This window comes from Protopterus annectens, chromosome 15.part0, assembly GCF_019279795.1.
Source record: "Protopterus annectens isolate FY-2018-M chromosome 15.part0, PAN1.0, whole genome shotgun sequence".
NCBI classification, from domain to species: domain Eukaryota; kingdom Metazoa; phylum Chordata; order Ceratodontiformes; family Protopteridae; genus Protopterus; species Protopterus annectens.
In genome coordinates, this window is record NC_056749.1 from 595083464 (window position 1) to 595107671 (window position 24208).

The 24208-nt window shown below is 39.7% G+C and overlaps 1 protein-coding gene across 1 annotated transcript in view; it reads right to left on the reverse strand.

Moving 5' to 3' along the window:
• Window positions 1-24208, reverse strand: part of LOC122789859 (glycerophosphoinositol inositolphosphodiesterase GDPD2-like) — a 502465-nt gene that overhangs the window by 33241 nt on the left and 445016 nt on the right. The window contains exon 6 of the mRNA XM_044057293.1: window positions 667-765. Coding sequence (XP_043913228.1) covers window positions 667-765 — 99 coding nt within the window. The remainder of the gene's footprint in view (window positions 1-666; window positions 766-24208) is intronic.

Here is a 24208-nt window from a genome sequence, read left to right on the forward strand (position 1 = left end):
ATGCACCAAGACACAAAATATATAGCAAAGCAGCACAGAATAAAGACAGCACTCTCCAATCCAGCTCTATTCCTTTCATTTTCAATCTCAAAAATTACCTTTCTTCTGCATCTTTAATTCAAGTCTTAAGTGATCCTTACATTGATTTCCTAAACAAATACCTAAATACTTTGTGCATTCTGGTGTCCCACGAGGATCTATACTAGACCCCATACTTTTCAACATATTTATCAATGACCTTTACAATGCTAGAAAAATGCTACCCTAGTTCAATATGCAAATGACTCAGCCTTAATCTGCTTTGCCAAATCTCTCTCTAAACTTCAAGATATTACACAACAATCCTTTGTATTGATTGAAACATGGCTAAACAATTCATAGCTACTTCTAAATCCTTATAAAACTAAATTAATGCTCTTCACCCCAAAAACATATCACTACTAAAACAACACTATTCCCTATAATCTCTGCTAACAACATGGTTATTGAAAAAGTAAACCAACACAAAATTACTTTGTGTCATCATAGATGACCAGATGAAATTCAACCACTTTTTATCACACAACTAAACACATTATACAGAGTAAAATCCTACCTTACTGACATATCCAGAAGACATATAGCCTCTACTTTTGTACTTTCAGAATGTATGGTGCAACATCTCACCTTTAATGAAATATAGATCGTGTTCCATTGTTCGGAAAACTTCAGATCTAGATAAATGATGAACAGTGACACAATTACTGCTGTCAGGAACAGGAGAACCTGGAAAAGATAAAAACAGAATACATCAATGGAAACAACTGAAACAGCTCAATACTGAAGTCATCTAGGAATGAAACATACTTAAGCTGTCTGTGACTAGAGCTCTGAACAGAGAGACATTCTTGTCAGTGAACTGAATTCCATCTCCAGCGATAAGCTGTTTAAATTTGCATACAGCACAATAATAAACTCATCAGCTTCCTGAAACCGATATTTGTGATATTTTCTGAATTAATTTATCTAAATAGATATCAAGTATGCAGAGTGCATTAACTTTTGTTTTGTTTGATATTTAGCAAAGTAGCAAAGATCTGTCTAAGCTTTGTAGATTCTTCAATATATATTCACTTTTATACTTAAGATAGTTCATAAGTAAGGACATTGTTGGCTTTACTGAAAGTACAGTGAATATTAGTCGGTATTTTTATTATGCTGCACTTTAACATAAAGTATCAGGAGGTGTAAACGCAATGCACAAAAGTTGAAAACATCATATACAAAAACAACTCTAAAATATGACCCATTGCATATTGTAAAAAAACATCTGATACAGTAGGAATATTTTTGGTATCTCCAAAATGAGTCCTTGATGTTGCATATATTCAAAACCAGTTATGTAATTTGGTAGGGATGGGACATAATAGGCAAAATAGAGTTCCAAACTTTTAAGATGCATTCTAGGCAACAAAAGTAGCCCCTCTCTGGTTAAGTAGCTGATAGGACAAGTATCATGTAGGGCGCAATCTATTCGAACTAAAAACGTAAAAGTCAAGTATGCTGTTAATGCTGTCCAATATAGATCCCACATGAGTGGCATGACAAGGTCCTTATGAAGGTCACTGAAAAGCACTCCTAGAACATTTATGCACCAGCCTGTTGCCCCATAAAGGATATAGGTGGGAAAGCATATAGGGTAGCAAATGCTTGTATTATGGCATGAATGACCATGGCCTGTGTCTTGGCTGCAATTAATTCAAACAGTCATGATTCACCCAATGGATAATTAGTTCCAGATAGTCCTCAGCAGTGATTTGTTGGATAGGGAAAGCTGATCATTAGTGCCATAGCAGTTTCAGTTAAGCCTCCCTCCTTCAAATGTTACCCACTAGTAACATACATAGCACAAACAGTAAAAAAGTAAGATCAAGCCTTCTGACATACTACTGCACAGCAAGTAGCTCCCAAAGGGCTTAATTGAGTCAACTCACCATAAGCTCTTTAACAGATAAGAGATGAACAACCAAAAACTGTGGAGAAAAGTCCACATTTGGTATGCAGGCTAACAATAAGGATGCCCTCATCCATGATGTCAAATTCAGAGAAGATATTAAGGAGGGACAAGATGGATTATGATTACTAATCCATCATCACTGGAAGATCATTAACTACCCCTAAAATGGGCTATATCAATGTTAAGTCCAGCTATAAATCCAAACTGGTGTGGATATTGGAGACCATTCAAGGATAGGTAAGACTGCAGCTTTTCACATAATGCTTTCTCAATACCTTTTCTTGTAAAATAATTTTTAGAGGTAGAACAATAATTTACCATTGCATGAACAGCCTAAGTTGTTTTCTTAAGCACAGTTATATTTTAGCCTCATCTTACAAGATGAATGCACACTGATCAACAGCTTAACTTCAGCTCTCCCAGTTTGAAAAAATAAAAAGAGACAAGACCTAATAATTCTGACAGTTTTAGTAAAATTCAGTTACTGGCTGGTAAATATACTTCCTGGATGCCAACAAACAAGAAACTTAGACAACTTGAAGGAAAATCAACTAGATAAGGTGAAGAGAAAACACTGACTGGTAAGAATCCTGAAGCTGTTCAGCAAAAAGCAGTTCAAGTTCCAGCTCTGGTACAGACATAGCTTCCAGTAATTTAAAGGAAATATAAATCAAATGTGCTCAGAGCTGACTGAAATAAATGAAACATTGAAGGAGTAGATCAACTCAAATAAAGGATAAAATTAAAGTGGAGCTTAAAATATGGTAGACATATGATATGATATATGATGCAAGGGGTCTGTAGGCTTGTAGCCTTTTCCTGGTTGATGCCTTGAATAGCAACCAGACCAATCAGGAACATTAAACACAGGCACTCACTCTCCAACCAGAAACAGTAAGGAATCAATGCATTCTGCTCCCTCTGTCAACCAGGACCGGACTATAAGCACAGACTCTAAGTGGTCATGTATAAAGCAGTTATCAGGCTTCCTGGTCATCAGCAGTCTCCAGGAAAGAATGTCCATGTACTTCTTCTCTCACCAGGAGAAACAGAAGCATGAATCCCAGTATGACTACTGAGAGGCAAAATGTGGGCGCTCCAATAAATGGTGGTCTTGCAATATATGTTTAAAGGTAAGATAAAAAAAATGGTTTATCCTAAACACTGCAGTGTACACTAAGCAGTTAGATATGAAAGTGGGTAACTTTAAGATTTAGCCATCTAAGTGGACAGCCATTATTTTTAAAATAGCAAGCCAAATTGAAAGGGGGTGGGCACTTTTGTATTCTGGTACTATGGAATACAGTGGAGTAGTCAATAAATTTAAATAGCTGAAGGGGAGTGATTTCATAAAACAATAATTTTGTGCTTACTCACACCAGCCAGTGAAAACAGAGAGGAACAAATCTAAATTTGTGGTCCGGATGTTTCAATACATGTTTAAATAATACATTATTGGTGTTGAGGTTACTTAAATCCCTCATATGCTCGTAAATCCTGTCTTTCAACCTTCTTTTAATTTTCCCTATACAGTATCCACTACATTTAGTACATAAAGCAGCATATACCACCCCCTTCGAGTTATAGGAAAATCTCCCATTGGGCCTGATATAAACATTGCTGATCCTTATTTCGTCTATATTCAGCAAAAATTTACATTGGGCACAAAAAACACACTTCTTGGTACTCCTAAAACTAGTATGTTGTTCATCCTTATCCATCCTTTCCATCACTTTTTTGAAAGTCATGCCGAAGATACATAAGGACCTTTGTAACCCACCTATGAGACCCATTGTTAGTGCAAGGGGCTCTAATACCCATAGTTTAGGGAAATACATTGACATCATGCTCAAAGACATCCTTAAAGATGAACAACACATTTGTGTGTATTGAAACATCCGGACCACGAATTTAGATTTGTGGTGATTGAAGGGGTACATATTGACATCAGAGGAAGATCATGGGAAGACCTGCTTGAGTTTAAAGAATTATGTTGGCAAATTAGACTCAATGCTACTGTCTTCCCAGGTCTTAATGATATAGTCAGTATTGGAAGCCTTTTGAGGCTTCAGTCTTGCACAGTTTAACTAAGTATACATGCTACGAAAGCTTTTGTTACTTTATATGTTTTCTTAAACTTTTAGAAAGTGTTTTAGGGTTTGGTTATGTACAAACACACTCCTTTAGGTTGTTTAGTTTTTTAAGATTTGTACATTTGGATAATGTTTGTACTTGTTTTGATATTTTATTGGATGAGAAAGTCACGTGTCATTTTCAATTTTGTATTTAAATGGTATTGTGTTAGGAGTTCTATGTTCTGATGAAGTCAAGTGTTACATGCTTTGACGAAAGCGCTTAATACAATTTTATCCTGTCACTGGTATATCATGGAGACTGTGTTTTTAGGCTTGGAACTTAGTAGTTTTTGCTGGTTCCTGGTTCATAGACTGCTGGCATCTTACCAGGATCCCATAGGTCAAAACACAGCCCAGAGTTTGTTTCATATGAAGCTTTCCATGACCTTAGTATAGGAAGTAGAGAGATTGGACAGTAATAATTATTGCTAAGTAGAGATGAACTGGCTTTGAGATGAAAATTACAATTAGTTTTCCAAGTTTTACAGACATCACCAGGATAAATGAAAGGGTGAACAACTGGACCTGGGGCATAGCAAGGACAACATCTGCAGATCAGAGAAATAAGCAGTGCATTTCCTTTTGTCTGGGGCTATCAAAATATAAGTACCAGTGTATGAATGAAATTATGTTTTAATTGATGTTGCATGTGGTAGTGTATGTAGATTATGAAGATGAATATATGTTTGTGTAAACGTTCTGTGAATATGAAATGGGTGATTGTTTTGTCAAGGTGCATGTTGTGTCTGCAGAACACTGAGTAGTTATTGTTATCCTTCCTGGGTCTGTGCCAAAGAGGGATGGTGTTCTATCTCTGACCCAGGTAACTGGTGCTCATTAGCAGCTCTGACACAGGAAGAGCCTGGGTGGGAGAAATGTGAAGGAGCATGACTTGCTTCACCTTTCCAGGGGATGGGGAGAGGCTAAACACACTCTAGTACACACACAATAGTGAAGAAAATGGTAAAAGGAGTACCAAACCACGATGGAAATAATGATGAATAAGTTCTAGTAAAATCCAACAGGAAAAGTCTTTATTATGAACCAAAAAGTAAGCGCTTTCGCGTGGGTCCTCCCACGCTTCATCAGACAACATTATATACAAAATGCAAACCCATTATATACTCCTTGCTAGGACAGCAAGGCGGGAAATAAACCAATTAATTAAGCAATTAGCGTGTTAAAAGCAGTTCGTAATTAAACACATACCTCAACTGCATTCTTCTTAGTTCAGAACACAAGCATTAAAAAATGCATAACTATATTAAAAAGCTATTATTGTTGGAATCAAACATTATGTAGTTCAGACAAAGTTACTATATCGCTAAACATTCAGAACACATAATCTTGATGTTGATGTCAACAAAAGAACTCCAGACAAATCAGCAATAGACTATAATAACAAAGCTTCAGTGAAGCCGAAGTATCACTTAAACTCATTTCTATGTAGATCAACCTGAAAACATATATACATTAATTTATAAAAGACTTGCATTCAAATACAAGTCTCAATTATAATGATATCATTTCAAAATTGATGTAGTGAAGAATGCTAGAGCCTATTGTAGTTAAAACTCGTGACTACATAGTCCACATAACTCTACTAAGCTCCTAAGCATCCAAAGTATACAGTTTCGACAAAAAATTTTTTAGAAGGACAACGTCAAGAATAATAACTTCTGGAGCGATGCTTCATGGAAACTAAGACATCACTCAAACACATTATAAAAACATCTAATGTAAATATATGTGTATGATTGTATAAGTAACATCGTTCATATTGATAATGAGCTGCAGCAATATTACGTTAGTCTCTAAATACTAGGCATATAAATGCCATTAAAATTCATATGTCCCGTTGCTATATAAACCCATACAACATAACATATACATAAATAAGAATATAATCTACATACTTAAGGTATATGACTGAAAATATATAGTGATGTTATATGGCAAGATGAAATTCAAAAACACATCAAAATATGTGTCACAGACAAAAATACATATACAGAAAAACTATGTATATATATATATGTCAATGTAAAACTAAAAAAGGGGGACATTACTATAAATGTATATATGACTAAGGCTGGAATAAATAAATACAATGTTTAAAAGTATCTAAAGAATAAAATTAAGCATATGATAGCTTATTCATATATATCACAATAGTGAAAAAATTGTAAGGCAAATGGAACACAGAATATATCCTGAAGCTATTGTATGTTATTTAACTCAAGTACTGGTCTCAGAGATACATAGGCGTTAAGTCCTAGAAATGTATGTGAGTCAAGTTGCATAATCCATTTCAATTCAATAGTGCAATTTCACCACTGGTGACTCTAGAAAGCACTGCCAATTGCTTCAGCAGGGGAGGCAGGGCTGTTTGGAGGGAAGGCCCCTTGCAAAATTGAGGGGACATTCTCTCTGGTGAGCCCACTGCATGTCCCCTCCCCAGTGCTTCCCTACGTGCATGTTGTGAAGTGGGGCTTAACCAGAGGAAGCTTAAACTATCCCAGATGGCTGTCTAAATCATCACCCCTGCAGTCAACATTCATCCAGTCATGGAGTACAAATGAGCTGAATGGCCAGGAGAGGGATAGACAATGGAAGAAAAAATGGTAAAAAAAAAAAAAAAGATAGTCACCATTACCCATCTTCTTTGAAATGCCAACCACAAATTTATAATAATAATAATGTATGACGGTTTAGGGACACAAAGATTACCATACATGAAAAAATGTGTGTGTACTTGCAGGCATGCATATGTATGCTCGTATGTGCATGTTGTGTGAATAGTGTGAGATTGTGTATGCATGAGATGTGAGCCAAGCGTACTTCGTTCATTCAGATGTTCGGGTATTTGACAGAAGTTTTGAAGCTTAAGTCCCAGAAGTATTGCAGTTGAGACCTTGACATTCAGTAAACTATACTTTGCCTACCTTCTGGCTTGCAATGGTGGAGAGAAAAGCAATTGCATTTACAAACCTAATTTTAGATAATTGTTTTTCAAAGAATCCGTTATAAATTGCAGAAGCATATTGTTTTCAATAAGGTAGACACCGGTGAACATTGCCATAGTCCAGCAATAGTGGAAGTATAAGATTCATCTTACAGCTTGAAATGTGTCTACTAGTGGCTTATTTACTTTTCTATCATTTGCATTATTTCAGTCTAAAATTCCATATAAGCCATGTTTTTCAGGCCATTAATGAATTTCTATCATAAGCAATAGATACTACAAAATCATCAGCTTCATTGTTTAGTATTCATTCCTCTGATAGTACAGGATAGTCCAGTTTCACAGCTGGATGTTACACATATAGCTGGTCCCAGTAACAATCATCCAATTAAAAAATATTCAGCTGTTCCTTGATAACTTTTCAGAACTTTTGATTTGTTTTATCTTCTATAAAAAGCTTCCTGCTACATCCTTCAACACTTCCCTTATACCCCCCATTATTACAAAGTCTGAGATTGTCAAAACTCAGAGAAACTTGGAAAGTCAAGATATCAGAATCCATTTTCATTTGTTTAACCCCAAATGAACAGTCTGCACATGGATGGCCATTAACTGGGCAACTGGATATCTCTTCATTTGTTTTTCTCAGAACGGCAGTTCTTTTGGAAATGTGTTAGCCAAAGTTGTATTTAAGGTGCTCTGAACATCTGTTTATTGTAATCCTATTTTTAAGAATATCCCATTCTGTAACCTTATGGGGTAAAGTACAGTTGTGTAAAATGCTAACTTAACAGTTGTTGACCTCTTCACTGTTGCAGTATTCTTCACTAAAGAGGATTCCCTGCCAAGGGAAGCCCAATGTCTGGCAGATATCCAAAAGCCTTAGGATTGTATAGACATTATATGTCATGTGTATGCTTCCCGCTCAAGGTGTAGGGCATAAAGGTGATGTACAGACATACATACCTAAGAACTGAAGAGCCCCAGGAGGAGCAACAGTCCTAGGAAGTAGGAGAAAAAGGTTAAGAGTAGAGCAGAAGGGGGAGGAGGGAGGGAGTGACAAAAATCTAATATTAGGGTACGATTTTACACAACTGTACTATGTCCTTCCATATCACTGTTGCAGTATTCTTTACCTAAGGGAGCGTATGAGCTCCCAAGAGGAAACTTGGGAGGAGAAAGTCCCAGAAGAGCCCTCAAGAAATCCATGCAGGATAGCTCTGGCAAAACCAGCTTTTGCTCTGTAAACATCCAATTTGTAATGCTTAGTAAATGTATGGACAGACATCCAAGTAGCAGCTTCAAGGATTGAACTGGTACCCAATCCTTTTAAAAAAGCACCGGGGGAAGCCACGGCCCTGATAGAATGAGCTTTAACTGAGGCTGAAAGGCTTTTCCCATGAAAGGACTAACAAAAAATAAATGACCATAGAGATCCAAGAAGAAATGATTTAGTTAGAAACAGCCAAACCTAGAGATCTGGGATGAAAGAAAATAAAAAGTTGCATGGACTTGCAAATGGCCTTAGTCTTATGTCTATGCAAATCAGTGTGAAGAACCCTCTCACTAGCAGACTGTGGAGAAGAAAAAGGGAGAGCAAGTTAATAGACTCATTAATATACAACTCACTAACCACCTTGGGCATAAGAAGAGGATTTGTATGAAGAGACACCTGTTCCCTACGAAAAACTAAGAAAGGAGGAACAGCCTAGCTGAAGTAAGGGTCAAAAGAAGAACAGACTTCCAAGTACAATGTTGCAAGAAAGCTGAAGCTGTGGGCTCAAAAGGTGCTCGATTCAATTTTTCAAGAACAAAATTAAGATCCCAGAAAGGAAGAGGAGGCTTCCAGGGAGGTCTGATAAGAAGGATGTCTAAGAAATTGCTTGACCTCAAACCTAGAGGCCAGAGGGGGAGCTAATGGCAGACAAGCAGAAATTGCTGAAAGATGAACTTTAACAGAAGGATATGCTAACTCAGCATGGAGCAATTCACACAAATAAGAGAGAACTAGGGGGATTTCCACAGAAAGTGGATCCTAGTTATGAGCAAGACACCAGACTTCCATTTGGACATACAAGATTTCCTGGTAGCAGGTTTCCTGCAGAACCTAAGCATGCCTTCAGAAAAAAGGTGCCTAAAAGGGCTCAAAACCCTATCACCCACAATGTGAAGATGGATGAGAGACCTTTTGTCTTGTGTGAGTAGGTCCACCCTGTGAGGCAACTTGTGGTGATTACCCTTGACTAGGTGCAGAAGAGGGAACTAATGCTGTCTGGGCAGAAGAGAGTCACCAACAAGATTTTGGGGGACTCTAACTTGAGAAGGACACTTGGAAGAGAGAATCCAAAGAGAAACATCTCCATCCAAGAAAAGGATAGGGTGTCCACCTTCCAGGCCACAGGACTCAAACTCTGGCCCAAAAAAGGGGAAGTTGTCTATTCAAAGGACAGGCAAAGAGATGTACTTGAGAAGTACCCCATTGATGGACTATGTCCCGAAACACATTTCTGGGAAGCATCCATTTGAGAGCCTGTGTTTTGGACCTCTTCAAAGAGTCTCCCACTATATTTTGCTCTGAAGGAATGTATATAGTCTGAAGAGTCACACGATACTGGACAGATAGATCCCCTACTTGAAGAGGTAACCTGCAGCAGAGGGAGGACTGTGTTCCCCCTTCCTTTTTGATGTACCACATCATTGTGGTATTGTCTTTAAAGATTTTGAGAGACCCTTGAAGAAAAAGGGAATGAAAGTTCTGAAGGATGAAAATGAGAGACCTCATCTCCTTGATACTGATGTGGTCTGCCTCTGATAAGGGGGCCAGAGACCCTGGGCCTTGAGGGGACTGAAAGAAGCTCCCCACCCCATATCTGAGGCATTCAGAAAAAAATTCCTGAGAGGTGATTGGGGGCTGAGTGACAGCTGATGAATCCACCACTGTAGCTCGAGTTTGAGGCATGGAAGAAAAGGGACTAGAAAATCTAGAGAATGACAATGTTGGAGCCAAACTGATTTTAGGAGCCACTAAAGTTTTTTTCATTGAAGCCTGGCTAGAGGTAGTAAAGGAATGGTGGAAACCATGATTCTGAAACCACACGGAAATTCCCTGGCTGTAAGTAAAACCCAAGGAAGAAGTGATTGAAAAAGGTGGGAAGAGAAAGCATCGTGGGAAGAGGCAGGGAAGCCAGTATAAGGATGAACTGAAGCCTGCAACTGAGAAAATACATGATCCTGAGAAGGAACCAGGACAGACTTTTGGAAGTTTATGGTAAACCCCAGGCTTTACAAGAAACAAACAATATAGTGGAGGTCTCAGGAGAGGAAGCCTGAATGAGATCATCCTGATAAGGAAAGATTTAAACCCCATTCATCATGCAAAAAGAAATCACAGGAGTGATTCAGATTGGTGTGCAGTTCTTTAACAAAAAAATGTAAAACAGATGAGGCTGTGAATATGAAATAAGAAGGGTGGAAAAGGGCACATTTAAACTATTAAACATTTACTGTTCACAGAAAAGGATATATTTCCATTTTATGATATCAGTGAATACTCCATTTTTGCATACTTGCTGCACATTGAATATTTTCCTACTGGCTTCACCCTGATCCAGTTATGAGTTTCTTCCTGTTTCCTGCAGTGAATCCAGTCAATATGTACTGCAGGACAAGAGTCCAGTAACATTTGATGGCTCCAGCTAGCACAAACTGAAGATTAATATAATTGCTGTGAAAAAAATAGAAGCTGTTATCCACATGTTTAAGTGCTTGTCAAAGTACAGTACGTTACAGTTAGGAAGTAGATTTTGACTACAGTAAGATGGTAATTATCAGAGGTCTTCGATGGCAATGAAGTAATGGACCATCTGACTGTGTTAATTATTGAGGATTGGTTACTACAGATGGGAGTCATGCATGAACACTGGAGTATAGTGGCATATCAAATAATGGCGATGTGGAAGAGTTAAGTGACTGAACACCATTACAGACATTTCTGGAGCACTGTTGTCATAGCTTTTACAGACAATATTTATAAAGTTTTCAGAAGCCATGAATTAGTATGATTTATCTATGATTTAGTTTTCTTCTTGTTGAGGTGTAGGCTGTTCTGAGATAAACGTGCACAAATATGCTTGGTGTGGTTCATTTAGACAGCTTCTAGCAATTGCTCGGCTGGCTTGGAGTTCCTCTAGGAAAACACCTAGTACTTCCCCTAGGCATCCTCCATGTGCTGAGTAAAGCCTCCATTTCTGAGGATGGGTCAAGCAGGTAGCAGCTGCTCACATCTATCATCAAGTGCCAGTTCCTACTTCCAACATGAGCCACTAACTGAACTTGGGTCACATGTGACATATCAGGGCTTTGTCTCTCGATGCTACAAGTCCCCTGCATCATAGTCTAGGCTTTATGCTTCAATGACGTGAAGCAGCTGAGAGGGCTATCACAAAAAGAACAAAAGCTTTTATTGAGTGCCTGCTGCAAGGAGGGAAGAACTTGCAGAACCCATGTTAAAGCTTGTCCCTGTGTTTCAGCAAAACTGGTTTCTGTTGAAACATGATATATTATCTAGTTGTTGATATTTAGAACATGGAATGAATGCAATTTGAGATTATATACATTTCTTTCAGTACCATGACAGAATTTTACATAGCCACTAACACCATTTATAACAACATGAGTGATTCAAAAGTAACAGGGGGATCTGTTCATTAATATGAGAAGAACATTCAAAACAGTAAATCATATCCTGTGCCTCTACAAGCTTGGCAAATTAATTTTGGCCCAAATATGATAAGATTGCTTCAAAGTTTTCTGTAAAACAGAACATTCCTAGTACTCCTAGGAACCTGTCTTTTGGTCTGAACAAACTATTAACATGGGAGTTCAAACAAGGATCCATCATTGGTCAACTGCTGTGTTTCCTATTCATCAATAATGTATCTGCTGACCTGTCCCACCTCAACTTGGCCCTTTATGCAAATATCCCATTACTTTGGTGACCTTTTCAAAAAGGTCCAACCAGGTAGTAAGAATGAGCTGCCCTTGACAAATCCAAACTGAAACCAGTGCAGTGTTTGGTGGTTCCTTATGTCCTGATTGATTAGTTCCATAAGTCTTTCCATTGATTTGCATATGAGGTTGGTCAAACTTATGGGTCTTAATTCAGCACCTACTGAATGATTTCATGGTGAATAAACATATTTTTAATTTTTTCGTTTTGGTTGCTGTTGGTCGTCTTTGGGCATTTAAAATCTTACCATAACAATAAATGTCCCTCTTTTCACTGTTGCAGTATTCTTTACCTGATGGATTTCCTTCCAATGATAGCCCAATGTCCAGGCAGTATACCAAAGTCTTTAGTTCGGATAGGCATTGTATGTTCGTCGCGCAAGGCATAGAGCATAAAGGTGATGTACAGGCGCACACACTCAGAACTGAAAAACCTGCAGGAGGAATAGAATGCCCTTAGCAAAAAGTAGAACACGTGCATCCAGAAGGAGAAAAGGGAAGACAATAATGAAGAACCCCTCAGCCAGGAGGACAAGAAACGTACAGGACAAGAGCTAAAACATAAGGTAGGAGGGAGGGAGCAAATACTGAAACAGCAAGAAGGATATCTACTGTTATGGTAAGATTTTACACAATGGTACTATGTCCTTCCATATCACTGTTGTATTCTTTAAAGAAGGGAGAGTACAAGAGCTCAAGATGAAGCCTGGGAGAAGGAAGTCACAGAAGAGCCCTCTACAAGCCCATGCAGGATAGCCCTGGCAAAAGCATGCCCTGGAAATAACATTCAACTTGTAATGCTTAGGAAAAGTATGAACGGTGGACCAAGCAATAGCCTTAGTGATGTAATTGGTATCCAGACTCTTGAAAAAAAGCACCAGAGGAGACAACTGCCTGAATAGAATGTGCCTTTACTGACTTGGAAAGGCACTTTCCATAAAAAGAATAGCAAAATGAAATGGCCTTAGAAATCCAGGAAGACATGGTTTTCTTAGAAACAGCCAAACCCAAAGTCCTGGGATGAAAGGCAACAAAAAGCTGCTTGGATTTGCAAATAACTTTAGTTTTATTCAAATAATATCCGAGCAGTCTATGCCAATCCAAGGTGTGAAGAACTCCCTCCCTGGCAGACAACAGAGAAGTAAAAAAAAAAAAAAATGTAAGCTGAACAGAATTGTTTAAGGGACAACTCATTGACCACCCTGGGCATAAAATGCCTGATCTTGTGCAAGACTCATGGTAACAGAAGAAGTGGAAGGAAGGAGTAGAGAAACACACCCTTCCAAGGAAAAGACAGGGCATCCACTTTCCAAGCCAGAGGACTTGGAAATCTGGAACAGAATACAGGAAGTTATCTGCTCAGAGCAGATGCGAAAACATTTACCTGAGGAATATCTCACAAATGGCAATGTCCAGGAACACATCTCTATGAAGCATCTATTCATGAGTTTGGGTGCTGGACTTGCTCAAGGAGTCTGCCAGAAAATGTAAACTGCCTAAGGAGTCACTTGATACTGGACAGCTAGATCCCAGACCTGAATGTCTATTCTGTGAAGGTAGGACCTTGTGCTCCCTTGCTTGTTGACATACCACATCACTGTGGTACTGTTTGTGAAAACTTTGAGAGGCCTGCAATGAAAGAGGTAATGAAAATCCTGAAAAGCCAGAAGCAGAGCCCTCATCTCCTTTACATTAATGTGGTTTGAACTCTGATGAGAAGGCCAGGAACCCTGAACCTTGAGGATGCCATGGGATGCACCCCATCCCCTTTCTGAGGCATCTGTAAAGAGCTTCTGAGTTGGAACTGGAGTTTGAAAAGGAAACCCAGGTTAAGGGAAGGTTGACAAATCTACCACTGAAGCTTGAGCTTAAAGGGAAGTCCAAGAGGTGGCAATGTTGAAGCCACACTAACTTGTGGTACCACTGAAGCTTCCTCGTGTGGACCCTGGAGAGAAGGAACAGGGGAATGTGTGAGCCATGAACAAGATAATCCTAAGAAATTCCCTGTCCATGACAGATTCCAGAGGAAAAAAGGACTGAAAAAAGGCAATTAGAGACACAGCCATAGGGACAGGCAAGAGATGCCAGCATGGAAACTGAAGTCTGTAGCAAAGGAAAATATAATCCTATGAAGGTGTCAGAACTGATTTCTGGAAGTTTATGGTGATCTCCAGAATCTAACAGGGAAGTAGTAAACTTGAAATCCAGAAGCAGAATATTGTGGGAATGAGCTTGAATAGGCAAATCATCTAGATAGGGAAAAATCTGAATTCCTGAAAACCTGCAAAAGGCAATGACAGGAGCAAATCATTTGGTGAATACCCTTGGGGCAGCAGAGAGGCCAAAGGGCAAAGCAGAGAACTGAAAATGCAAGGGAGAGACAGAGACATGTAAAAAATTCATGATGAGGGGATGGGTGGGGATGTAAAGGTATGTACCCTTGAGATCCAGAGAGAGACCAGGAAGGTATGGGGTAGAAGAAAAGGAAATAATGGCTGTAGAGATGACATCTGAAAGGAAGGAATCTTGTGAAAGGTGCGCTGCTTGGAAAGATCCAGAATTGGTCTCCATGTGCTCTTCCTTTCATGTGACCAAAAATATTCTGGAATAAAATTCCTTACTTACCTGGGCAGGAGGCATGGCTTGAATGTTGCCCTGAGCCAATGTGAAGAACTTCTGTGAAATAAGAGAGCTGTTCCTGAGGAGGTTAAGGAATTCCTGAAAATGGAGATAGGGACTTCCAAACCATGAAACATCTCTGACAGAGGATGGACAGAACCCAAGAGTTTGAAGTGATTCACATCCAATTCACAACCGATTTGAAATGGAGAGGGAAGATGGAGGGACAATGAAGCCTGGCTGATGGAAGGAGGAAACAAACTGCCAAACAGAACCAGGCTTGTCCTGGAAAACAGGTTTCTGAGTGGAAAGATTCTGAGTAGACTTAGCAGGAGGCATGCGCCTAAAGCCCTTCTTGCCCTTAGGAGGAAGGAGAGATTGTCTACAAACAATGGCAGATTTGTAGGAATAACTCCTGTGAAATTTAGAAATAGAAGAAACAAAAATAGATTTGAGCTTCTGCAAAGCTTTACTCTTGTCTTGCGAAGACTTGAAAATCTCAGCAGCAGCTGCAGATCCAGAAAGGCTTTTATTATCTAAAGGAGCATTCAAAAGTTTGGCCTTAATGCCATCAGGTGAAGCAAAGAATAATACTTCATAATTGAATGAAAGGAACCCAAGGAAGCAGCCCTGTAAGAGGCATCAGCTGCATTTGATTGAGTGGTGGGAAACTTGAGGAGAAGACCTCAGCAGGGAAAGGACGAAGCCTTCCTGTCAGAGATAGGAAGGTCAGAAGCCACCTTACATACCTGAGAAAGGGCAGCCAAAACATACCTGGTCATAGGAGTCTGGCAGTTGATGTCCCTAAAGGATAAAGTGGCAGCACTTTAAACATTCTTGCCCAGCCTTACCATAGCTCTATTATCCTTATCAGAAGGCAATAGCTTTGAGGAGGGCAACAACTCGGATGGGTTTTCAGGAGACTGACACTAGAGAAGGTCAGCAGAAGGACCTTTATGAAGAAATTTGCACTCCTTAGGCACTTTATAGCATCTGTCTTCTTTGGTGCAGGAAGCCGGGAGTTAGGGGCTACAGACACCACCGAGAAGTTATCAAGAAGGGCAGCCAGAATTGGAGGAACAGCAGAACATTTGGGAGACTCTTTTTTTGAATCCCAGAGACTTGAAAACAATCTCACTTAAAATAATCCATCATACAGGCAATGGTATCCCCAAGGGAGAGCTCTTCCAAAGGGGTATTTGGACTTATGGAGTCTTCCCCCTCTGAACCGTAGAACTAGGGGGAAGGGATTTGGGAAGAATAAGTCAAGGATTCTTCCTCCGAGTCCAGATCCTCATCTGAGGAATCCAGTTTTCTAGGCCTCTTGAGTGGAGTGGAAGATCAGGCAGGAGCAGGAACAGAGACCCCTTGAGGGGCTTCAAGGCCATCAAAGCATTAAATAAACTCTGAGTGAAATTCTGCCTTTCATGCTGGGGATATTTAACAATAGAAGAAATATGCTTTGTCTTTTTTTTTCTTTTTCTGCAGATCATCTGCTTGAAACAGCCTCAGACAGTCAAACCCCTGGTGTGATTCTACAATGGTTGTAGGAATCTTCTTTCTTACTTAGATCTGATGAATCCCCTCTGACTTTCAGATATAATCAACAGAGGTTCCCCCTCAGTGTCAGGTACAGACTTTTGGAAAGCCTCTGAGGACATGCGAGAAGCTGGATCCTTCCCAGCCTCCAACAGGGCTGTGGTAGAGGAATACAAACTATTGGATGGCTCTTCAGGTTTTCAACAGCCACAGGAGAAAATTCCAGGGGAGGCTGGATAGCAGCCTGATTAGACCCAACTTTTTGGACTTTTTGGCAGATGGCTGGCCATCAAGACAGGAGGATTCTGCCATAGCACCCTAAGCCAGCAACTTAAGATGTTGGTTCTGCAGGTATATGGACAAGGAGGCGAGACAACTACCTAGGGTCTTAGGCGCAAACACCTGACAAATAGACCACTGTGTATGATCATGGGAACACTCAAGCAAAACAGACACAGGTCATGATGGTCTTTATGGAAAGTCTGCCTCCCATACTGATATTTTCCCTTTCTGGATGGCATGAACACAATGACCACAAGAAAAGGAAGAAATAGAAGAAACCCCAACGAGGCACTTATCTGAAAACATGGCTTGGTAACCAACACAGCAGAAGGGTGTTCAGACCAGTGGCAAAGATGTTCTGAGTGTGTGGCTGTACATCAACTTTATGCCCTACTCCACATTTAAACATTCTATTTTTTTTTTTTTTTACTTTCCCTGTGGGGAATGCAATCCAGTTAATTCTTAATATTTTTCCTTTTTTACTTTTATAAAACAAACTACATTTGAGTTCCAATTTTGTTTTATAACGTAGGATCTGCACTTATTACAGCCTTCCAATTCAAGATGTTTCTAACAGAAAAGCCAGGTGGGAGTGATTCCCTTTCCTTCGGGAGTATGTTAAAGATGAGGGATGCTGCTTTATGTTAGAAAAAAAGTTTGTTTAGCAATGTATTTTATATAAGTTTGCTTTTTACCACTGTTTTTATTCACAGTCTCTAAATGTATTTAAATATATTTGATCATATGATAGTCTTACTACTTGTCGTGTGACTTTTCTAGCATTTAAATGTCATTTGGTGTTCAGTAGGTTTCATTCTGAAGTAGTCTAGGATTGTTTAGTTGAAAGTGTTAAATTAAAACTGTTTGCCTTATTCTACTGCCTTAGATTGACATGTTTTCATTCTGTTATTCATACTTAAAATACAAGAGCTAAAAAATTCATGGCAATGTATGTCTGAACTTCTAAAGATCCGTTAAGAAGAATCCAAGCAATTCCATGCATCTCGTTAAGAAGAATCCAAAAGCAACTTTAAGAAGCAGGAACAATAAGTGTACATTGATGCGCGCTGCTTCTCAAGAATGTAGATGTCCATGCAGCAACACACGCACAGTCACAGATTGTGTTGCATTTTTACAGAAGAATGCTGTTAAAAAGAGATTTAATTTTTTTTAATTAAATGATGTGATAGCTCTCCTAGCCAGTGCCCCCCATCCAACAGACCCTAGGCAACTGCCTAGGTTACCTAGCGCTGGATGTGGTTTTGAATGTACATATCCGAAGACAATGGTATGGGTCACAACACCCAACAATAAATACTTACAGTACATCTGTGCCTCCCACTGGATGAGCAGTGCCATTTCAGGCCATTATATCAACAACGATGCTGCTGTTCATAATAGGTAATGACAGTGGCATTGCTCAACACTATGTCACCTTGCATCCTGTCAGCTCTTTTCAAAGAGCATTGTAGTAACCCAGCAAGCACTTCTTAAAATCCCTGTGGAGAAATTAATCTCTCCCTGGTACAACATGCAGGAGCCTCATTTTTCAGACTCCCAGAAGCAGCCACAACAATACAATAGGTCCACTTAAAGACTAACATTGTAGCCTCATGCACAAGGATGCGGGTTTGTGACACAATGTAGTGATACACCACAGATCTACATATGTATACATGCTTTATACGCACAAGTATGGAGGCCACATGCCTTGCATGGAAAAGTACAAGCATAGCTATAGCTCTGATGTGTACACAGATAGTACATTGCATACAGGAGGCCGTTCACAAATATTGGCACTCTGTGGTTTAATTTTCAAAACTGCTACACTGCCTACTGTCAGCATGACAACTGTCCCACTATCTTGTACCTTATTGCTTCATACAGCTAATATATACAGGAATTTAAGTAAAAGTTATGTGAATGAGGAACACCCCAGAAAGCTAGGGAAGGAGTTATGCTTGTTAAAGTAACTCATTGACAACTACAAACTCTGCAGTGGCTATCAGGAAGGGTGAACCACATATCTTTGTTTGTGTAACTGGGAGTCCCATCACCCTTGCATATCACAGTTGTGGGAAGGAGCACACCATGAACATGGGACACAATGGGGATCACATGCCATATGGTATGCCTGGAGGGAGTTTCCAGAACCATAAGTACAGTCAAGAGTACAGTAACATATAGGTGGCATTTGAAGCTGTGCATAGCAGTAACTGCAGCTGTTAAGTGGATCCATGCAAGGTGGGGGGGAGATCATGGTCATCTGAATGACTTATTTTGTTCTCAAGTATGCCATGGCCACCTGGGACAGGCAATGTATTGAAATTTCACAGACAAGGAAAATAAAATTCTACTGCAGGTTGTCTGTAGCATATGTCTACTGGGATAAGGTGCTGCAGATGAGCAGTACCTGTATCAGGTTTGGCAAGGACTGATGCAGAATGTGAATACCAAGGGTGGCAATAATGGGTCCTTACAACACGTGTCATGGAGAGTTACTAATGTGATATTCCATGAAACGGAAAGAGCAAGGGACATTAATGCAGACAGGTCCACTACAAGGAAAGACTACCAATACAGAAATGGTGGACAGAGTTGGGAGCTTTTGGTGTCACTTGCTGACCAGGAGGATCATCCTCTCATAATAGATCCTTACAGTAGATGTAATGGAAGGTTACTAATGTGATATTCCATGCAAAGGAAAGGGCATGGGACATGGATGCAAACAAGCCCATCGCTGGCGGAGGATCACAAACACAGAAATGGCTGACGAGTTTAAGAGTTTGTGGAGTCACTTGCTGGTCAGAGAGATTGGTTTCTCATACCTGGGGAATGAGTCATAGGTAGGTTCAGAGGTACATACTATGCTAATGACCACGAGGACCTTTATAAGCCTAGCTATGTAATCCATCCCAATTTTGTTCCTATGTATCGTGGGCATTTATTAGGGGGGGGTATGTTAGGAAGTTTCTAGAGGTTATGTGGGTAGGAGTAGGTTATAGTTTTGGCATTACTGTTGGCTTCTGTCTATAAGAAACATGGGAACCCACACCAGGGAGGATTTCCGATGTCCCTTCCATTGGTCAAGGCTACACATAAATAGGGTTAGGGATGGACTCTGCTTCACATGGATGAGAAGCACATTCCAGAGCATGGAGATCCCCTGAAACACATATTTGTCTTGCCAACATCTTACTTATATTACAAGCAACATTTAAACCCTTGGATCTAGTGGCTGGGATGCTGTTCAATTTGTGGATGAGCAAAAGATCCATCAGAGCAGGATATAAGGATATCTGTTGCTGCTATTATCTTGAGAATGTCACAGTATTTCTTGTGTATAGTCTTACTGCACTACTTATAATGTAAACATTCACTGTTAGGACCTACTTAGACTAATATTAGCAAAGACCTTCCAGTGTTAAGTGTTAAATTGTAACATGTCATAACACCCTGTGGGAATTAATTACGCCTATACCGGCATCCTTGGATAGTGCTCTCATCATTTACATGCTATATTTGTAATAGCTGACTGCTACTGAATTTTGTGGTGTGATTTGAGTCACATTTAAGCTGTGGTTTTGTTTTTCTCAAAGCATTTGCCTTGTAATGAATCTGTAGCTTGTTTAGCCACCTCCAAGAATTTGGAGTTACTGTTATACTCTTACAGCTCTATCTGTCATTCTAGTGCTAGTTGTCTGCATATCATTCATGGTTTAGTGCACTGATAATTATCCTATAATACTGCCATAAGGCATTAGCTTTTAAAACCGGGTGCTTATTATTATTTGAAATCTGTTTCTACAGTAATTTATCACTTTATATTTTTTTCTCCCTCCTTGTCTGTCTCTGCCTTTATGTTTGCCCTATAATAAGATCTGACAATCTTGTAATCCACCTCTGTCCTTTTGATTTTTAAGTTATATCCTCCAAAGTTACCACTCCAGGTCTTGCTCAACAAATAGTGAATACTTGTACCTAAACAAACTAAGTATGTGCAAAGCTTTTGGGTTAACTGGACCTTTTAGTGTTTTTGTATGTAAAATTTAGTGGAGGGCATGCCACCCTGAGACACTATTTTTGCAAAACCACTACATACCTATGAGCTTAGTGCTCACCCACCCCCACAATTCTCTACTTAGGTAAACATTTGCTATATCAGCCATGTTTTAGCCCTACACACTTTTACTTAATATCATAGCCATCCTTTTCCTCTCTTCTTTTGGACTACATCTAAAGACAGCATATCACTAAGGGTAGAAATAACTTTGTTGGATGATACAGCGCAATGTGCTAAAATATCCATGACTAATCTTATGTCTCAAGATTTACTTTAGCAAAGGTACTTCACACCTCCATTCCAGTTTCAAGCTGGGTGATTGTTTCCTTAGCACTGTGTGCACCCTGAGAACTGGTGCTAGCCCGCTCCATTCATCCTTGCTCTGTTCATGCTTACTCTGCTCCTCTACCCTACCCCCATTCCCACCCATCCCCAATTTCCTTAAACTTGTACTCTAACCACCACACCCTTCCTTCATTGCTTAACCAATCAGCTCCCACTTCCTCTCCATAACCCCTCCCCTCCATGAAATTACACACAAGCAACCACTTACTACCTTCATACCCACCACCTCACCCTATCCATTACTCCAGGGCCTTCACACCACACAATGTGCCACTTCAATATTCACTTCTATCTAACTCTCCCACTACTGATCCTTCTCACAGTCTCAACCTTGTATCATAAACAACTTTCTCACTGAAGTTTATCTCCTACAGCCTCAATCAACCTAACCTACAAAGACAGCAGCCACTCCTAAAGAATTACCCTCTCTCTTTATAACTTCTCCAATATTTGCCTCCTTAAATTTAAGATAATGGAGTATACCTCTCTCATCTTTAAACCTAAATCACAGTACATCACCTTTTATCCATCCCATGCACTCCTTAATACACCCACAATAACCTCACTTCTCTCTGGTGACATCCACTCCAACCATGTCCCCACTACCCCATCTCCACCTGCCTATCACAACACCTCAACCTCCATCTCCCCCTCCTCTCTCCAACCTCCTTCTGCTCTCCTTCCAAGCCATGCCACATCCTGCCTGAAAAATATTTCTATCTACTCTCTGAACTCCCAAAGCATTGTCAACAAAACCTCTGAACTCCAGACCTGGATAGCCCATACCATCCCACACCCTATCTGAAACTTGGCTAAAACCTTCTATCACTAATACTGCAATATTACCACCTGGTTATAACATTTTCTGCTCCAACAGAATCACAAAAAAAGGCAGTGGTGTTCCATCCTCTATTCTGATCAACTTAACTTCTCAGCCCTTACCATTCCTGTTACAAACTTCCACCCTGTTGAACTACTTATTCTGAACTGTCACCTAAACTCACAAAAAAAATGGCCATAGTCTCTATGCATTCCACCAGGCAATAATATACCCACTCTTGTGCATATCCTTTCTTGGTTCTCTTGCAATAAACCATATGGAACTGTCATCCTTGGAGAAATTTATACTGACTGGTCCAAGCTAATAGCAGACTCTCAACAACTCAGCATTAACTTGCATGGTTTCCACCAACTAATCACATCACCTACACGCACACACAAAACTTCTCTTATAAACCCAATTCTTGATTGGATTCTCACTAACACCCCTAATCTCTACCATGATCTCCAAACCTTACCGAACACCTTGAGTGAGTTTCCTATCCACTTCCAAAGATACTTTCTCCAAGCACCTAAAACTCACCTGTATAGAGACTGTCAAACTCTAATTTTAACACTGAGACATTTAATTACTTACTATCCAACATCAACTGGCCCTTCCTCCGGCAGCTCCCTCTGAGTAAAGCTCTGCTCAAGTTTAATCACATATTTCTTGACATTCTCATCTCCCTTGCCTCACTTAGAGGAATCAGAATTAAAGCTAACTATGTCCACTGACTCTAAGGAAACCCGGTCCCTTATGCTTAAAAGAGATATTGCTTGGAAAGCTTGGGTTAAAACCAAAACACCATCTCTGCTCCAAAACTATAGAGAACTCAGGAACCTCTCCAGAAAACTAACAAACAATGATAAGAAAAACGTTTACACCTCATCCCAATTCAATAGAAAATCTAATCCACAAAGATTTGGTCTACAGTTAATAGAATTCTTCATCCTGGTAACCCTTCCACTCCTACCCCTTTCACAAATAATACTGGCACCTTTCTTAACAGCTACTTCCTAGACACTATCCAAAAATTAACTCATACCAAACGCAACTCTGACCCCCCTTCTCACCTCTTCTAACCCACACAGCAAAAATCTTTTCACCCTTAAACCAGCCTCCACTGCCTGTTTTTATCTAATCACTACCTCTCAAACTTATACCTTGCTCCCGCTCTGCAGACAACCTACCTCCAACCTTCCTCAAACTAGCCCCCAAATCCATTGCCTATCCTGTAACTCTATCAACAGATCCATACAAGAGGATATAGTCCCAGACATCTGGAAATCCTTCTACACTGTTTCATTGCACAAAGGTGGAAATTCTACTGAACCATCTAACTACAGGCCCATAGCTATACTGTCTCCTCTATCAAAACATACTTGAAAAAAATGCATCCACACTTAGCTTATGAATCATCTTGAATTATCTTCTCCAGGAAAACTTGCTAACTCCCACTCAGCATGGCTTCAGGCCAAACTATAGCACTGCCACAGCACTGTTATCTTTTACCAATACTGTAGCATAGGACAAATACAACAACAAACTGATATCCTGTCTTTTTCTTGACCTCTCCAAGGCCTTTAATACTGTTTCTCACCCTTTACTTCTTTCTAAACTATCCAATCTCAGCCTCTCTGGACCCTCTCTTGGTTGGTTCGTAAATTACCTCTCCAATATCCAGCAATCAGTTAGATTGGTCATGTCCTGTTCCTGCTTCCTACCCATTAAAACAGGTATCCTCTAGGGCTCCATCCTTGTACCTCTACAAATATCTTCACCAATGACCTCCATACTGCTTGCAAACAATCAACCCTTATTCAATATGCAGATGATTTGACACTCATTACCATATCAAACATTAATTTTTCATCTACACACACATACCCAAGATTCTTTCCTGTCCATTGAAAAATGTCTGTCTGACAACCAGCGCATCTTTTAAATTAAAAAAAAAAAACTAAACCTTTGCTATTCCTACCTCGACCTCTATCTTACCATGAATCCACCTTTGCTATTACATCCCTTGACATGACCACCATTAAAGCAGACCCCCATACTAAATGTTTAGGTACCATTATTAACGATTAATTAAAATTTAACCTTCACATCCAACAAACTATTAAAAAAAACACATCAAAAACATGGTCTATTATATAGAAATAAGAAATTCCTTACTTCTGACACTAAACTGTCCCTGGCTCAAGCACTCCTTCTCCCCCTCTCTATGTAGCTCTACTCTTTACTAGCATTTAGTCTACACTTTTATCCAAGTTAGAATAAACATACCACAAAATAGCCTGATTTGCCACTAAATTACCACATAACTCACACTACTGCCTTGCTCGCAACATACGCCAATGGCTAGAATTTCCCCAACTCCTCCAACTGAGTCAATTTCCAATCCTGAACTCCATTCTATACAAACCTACAT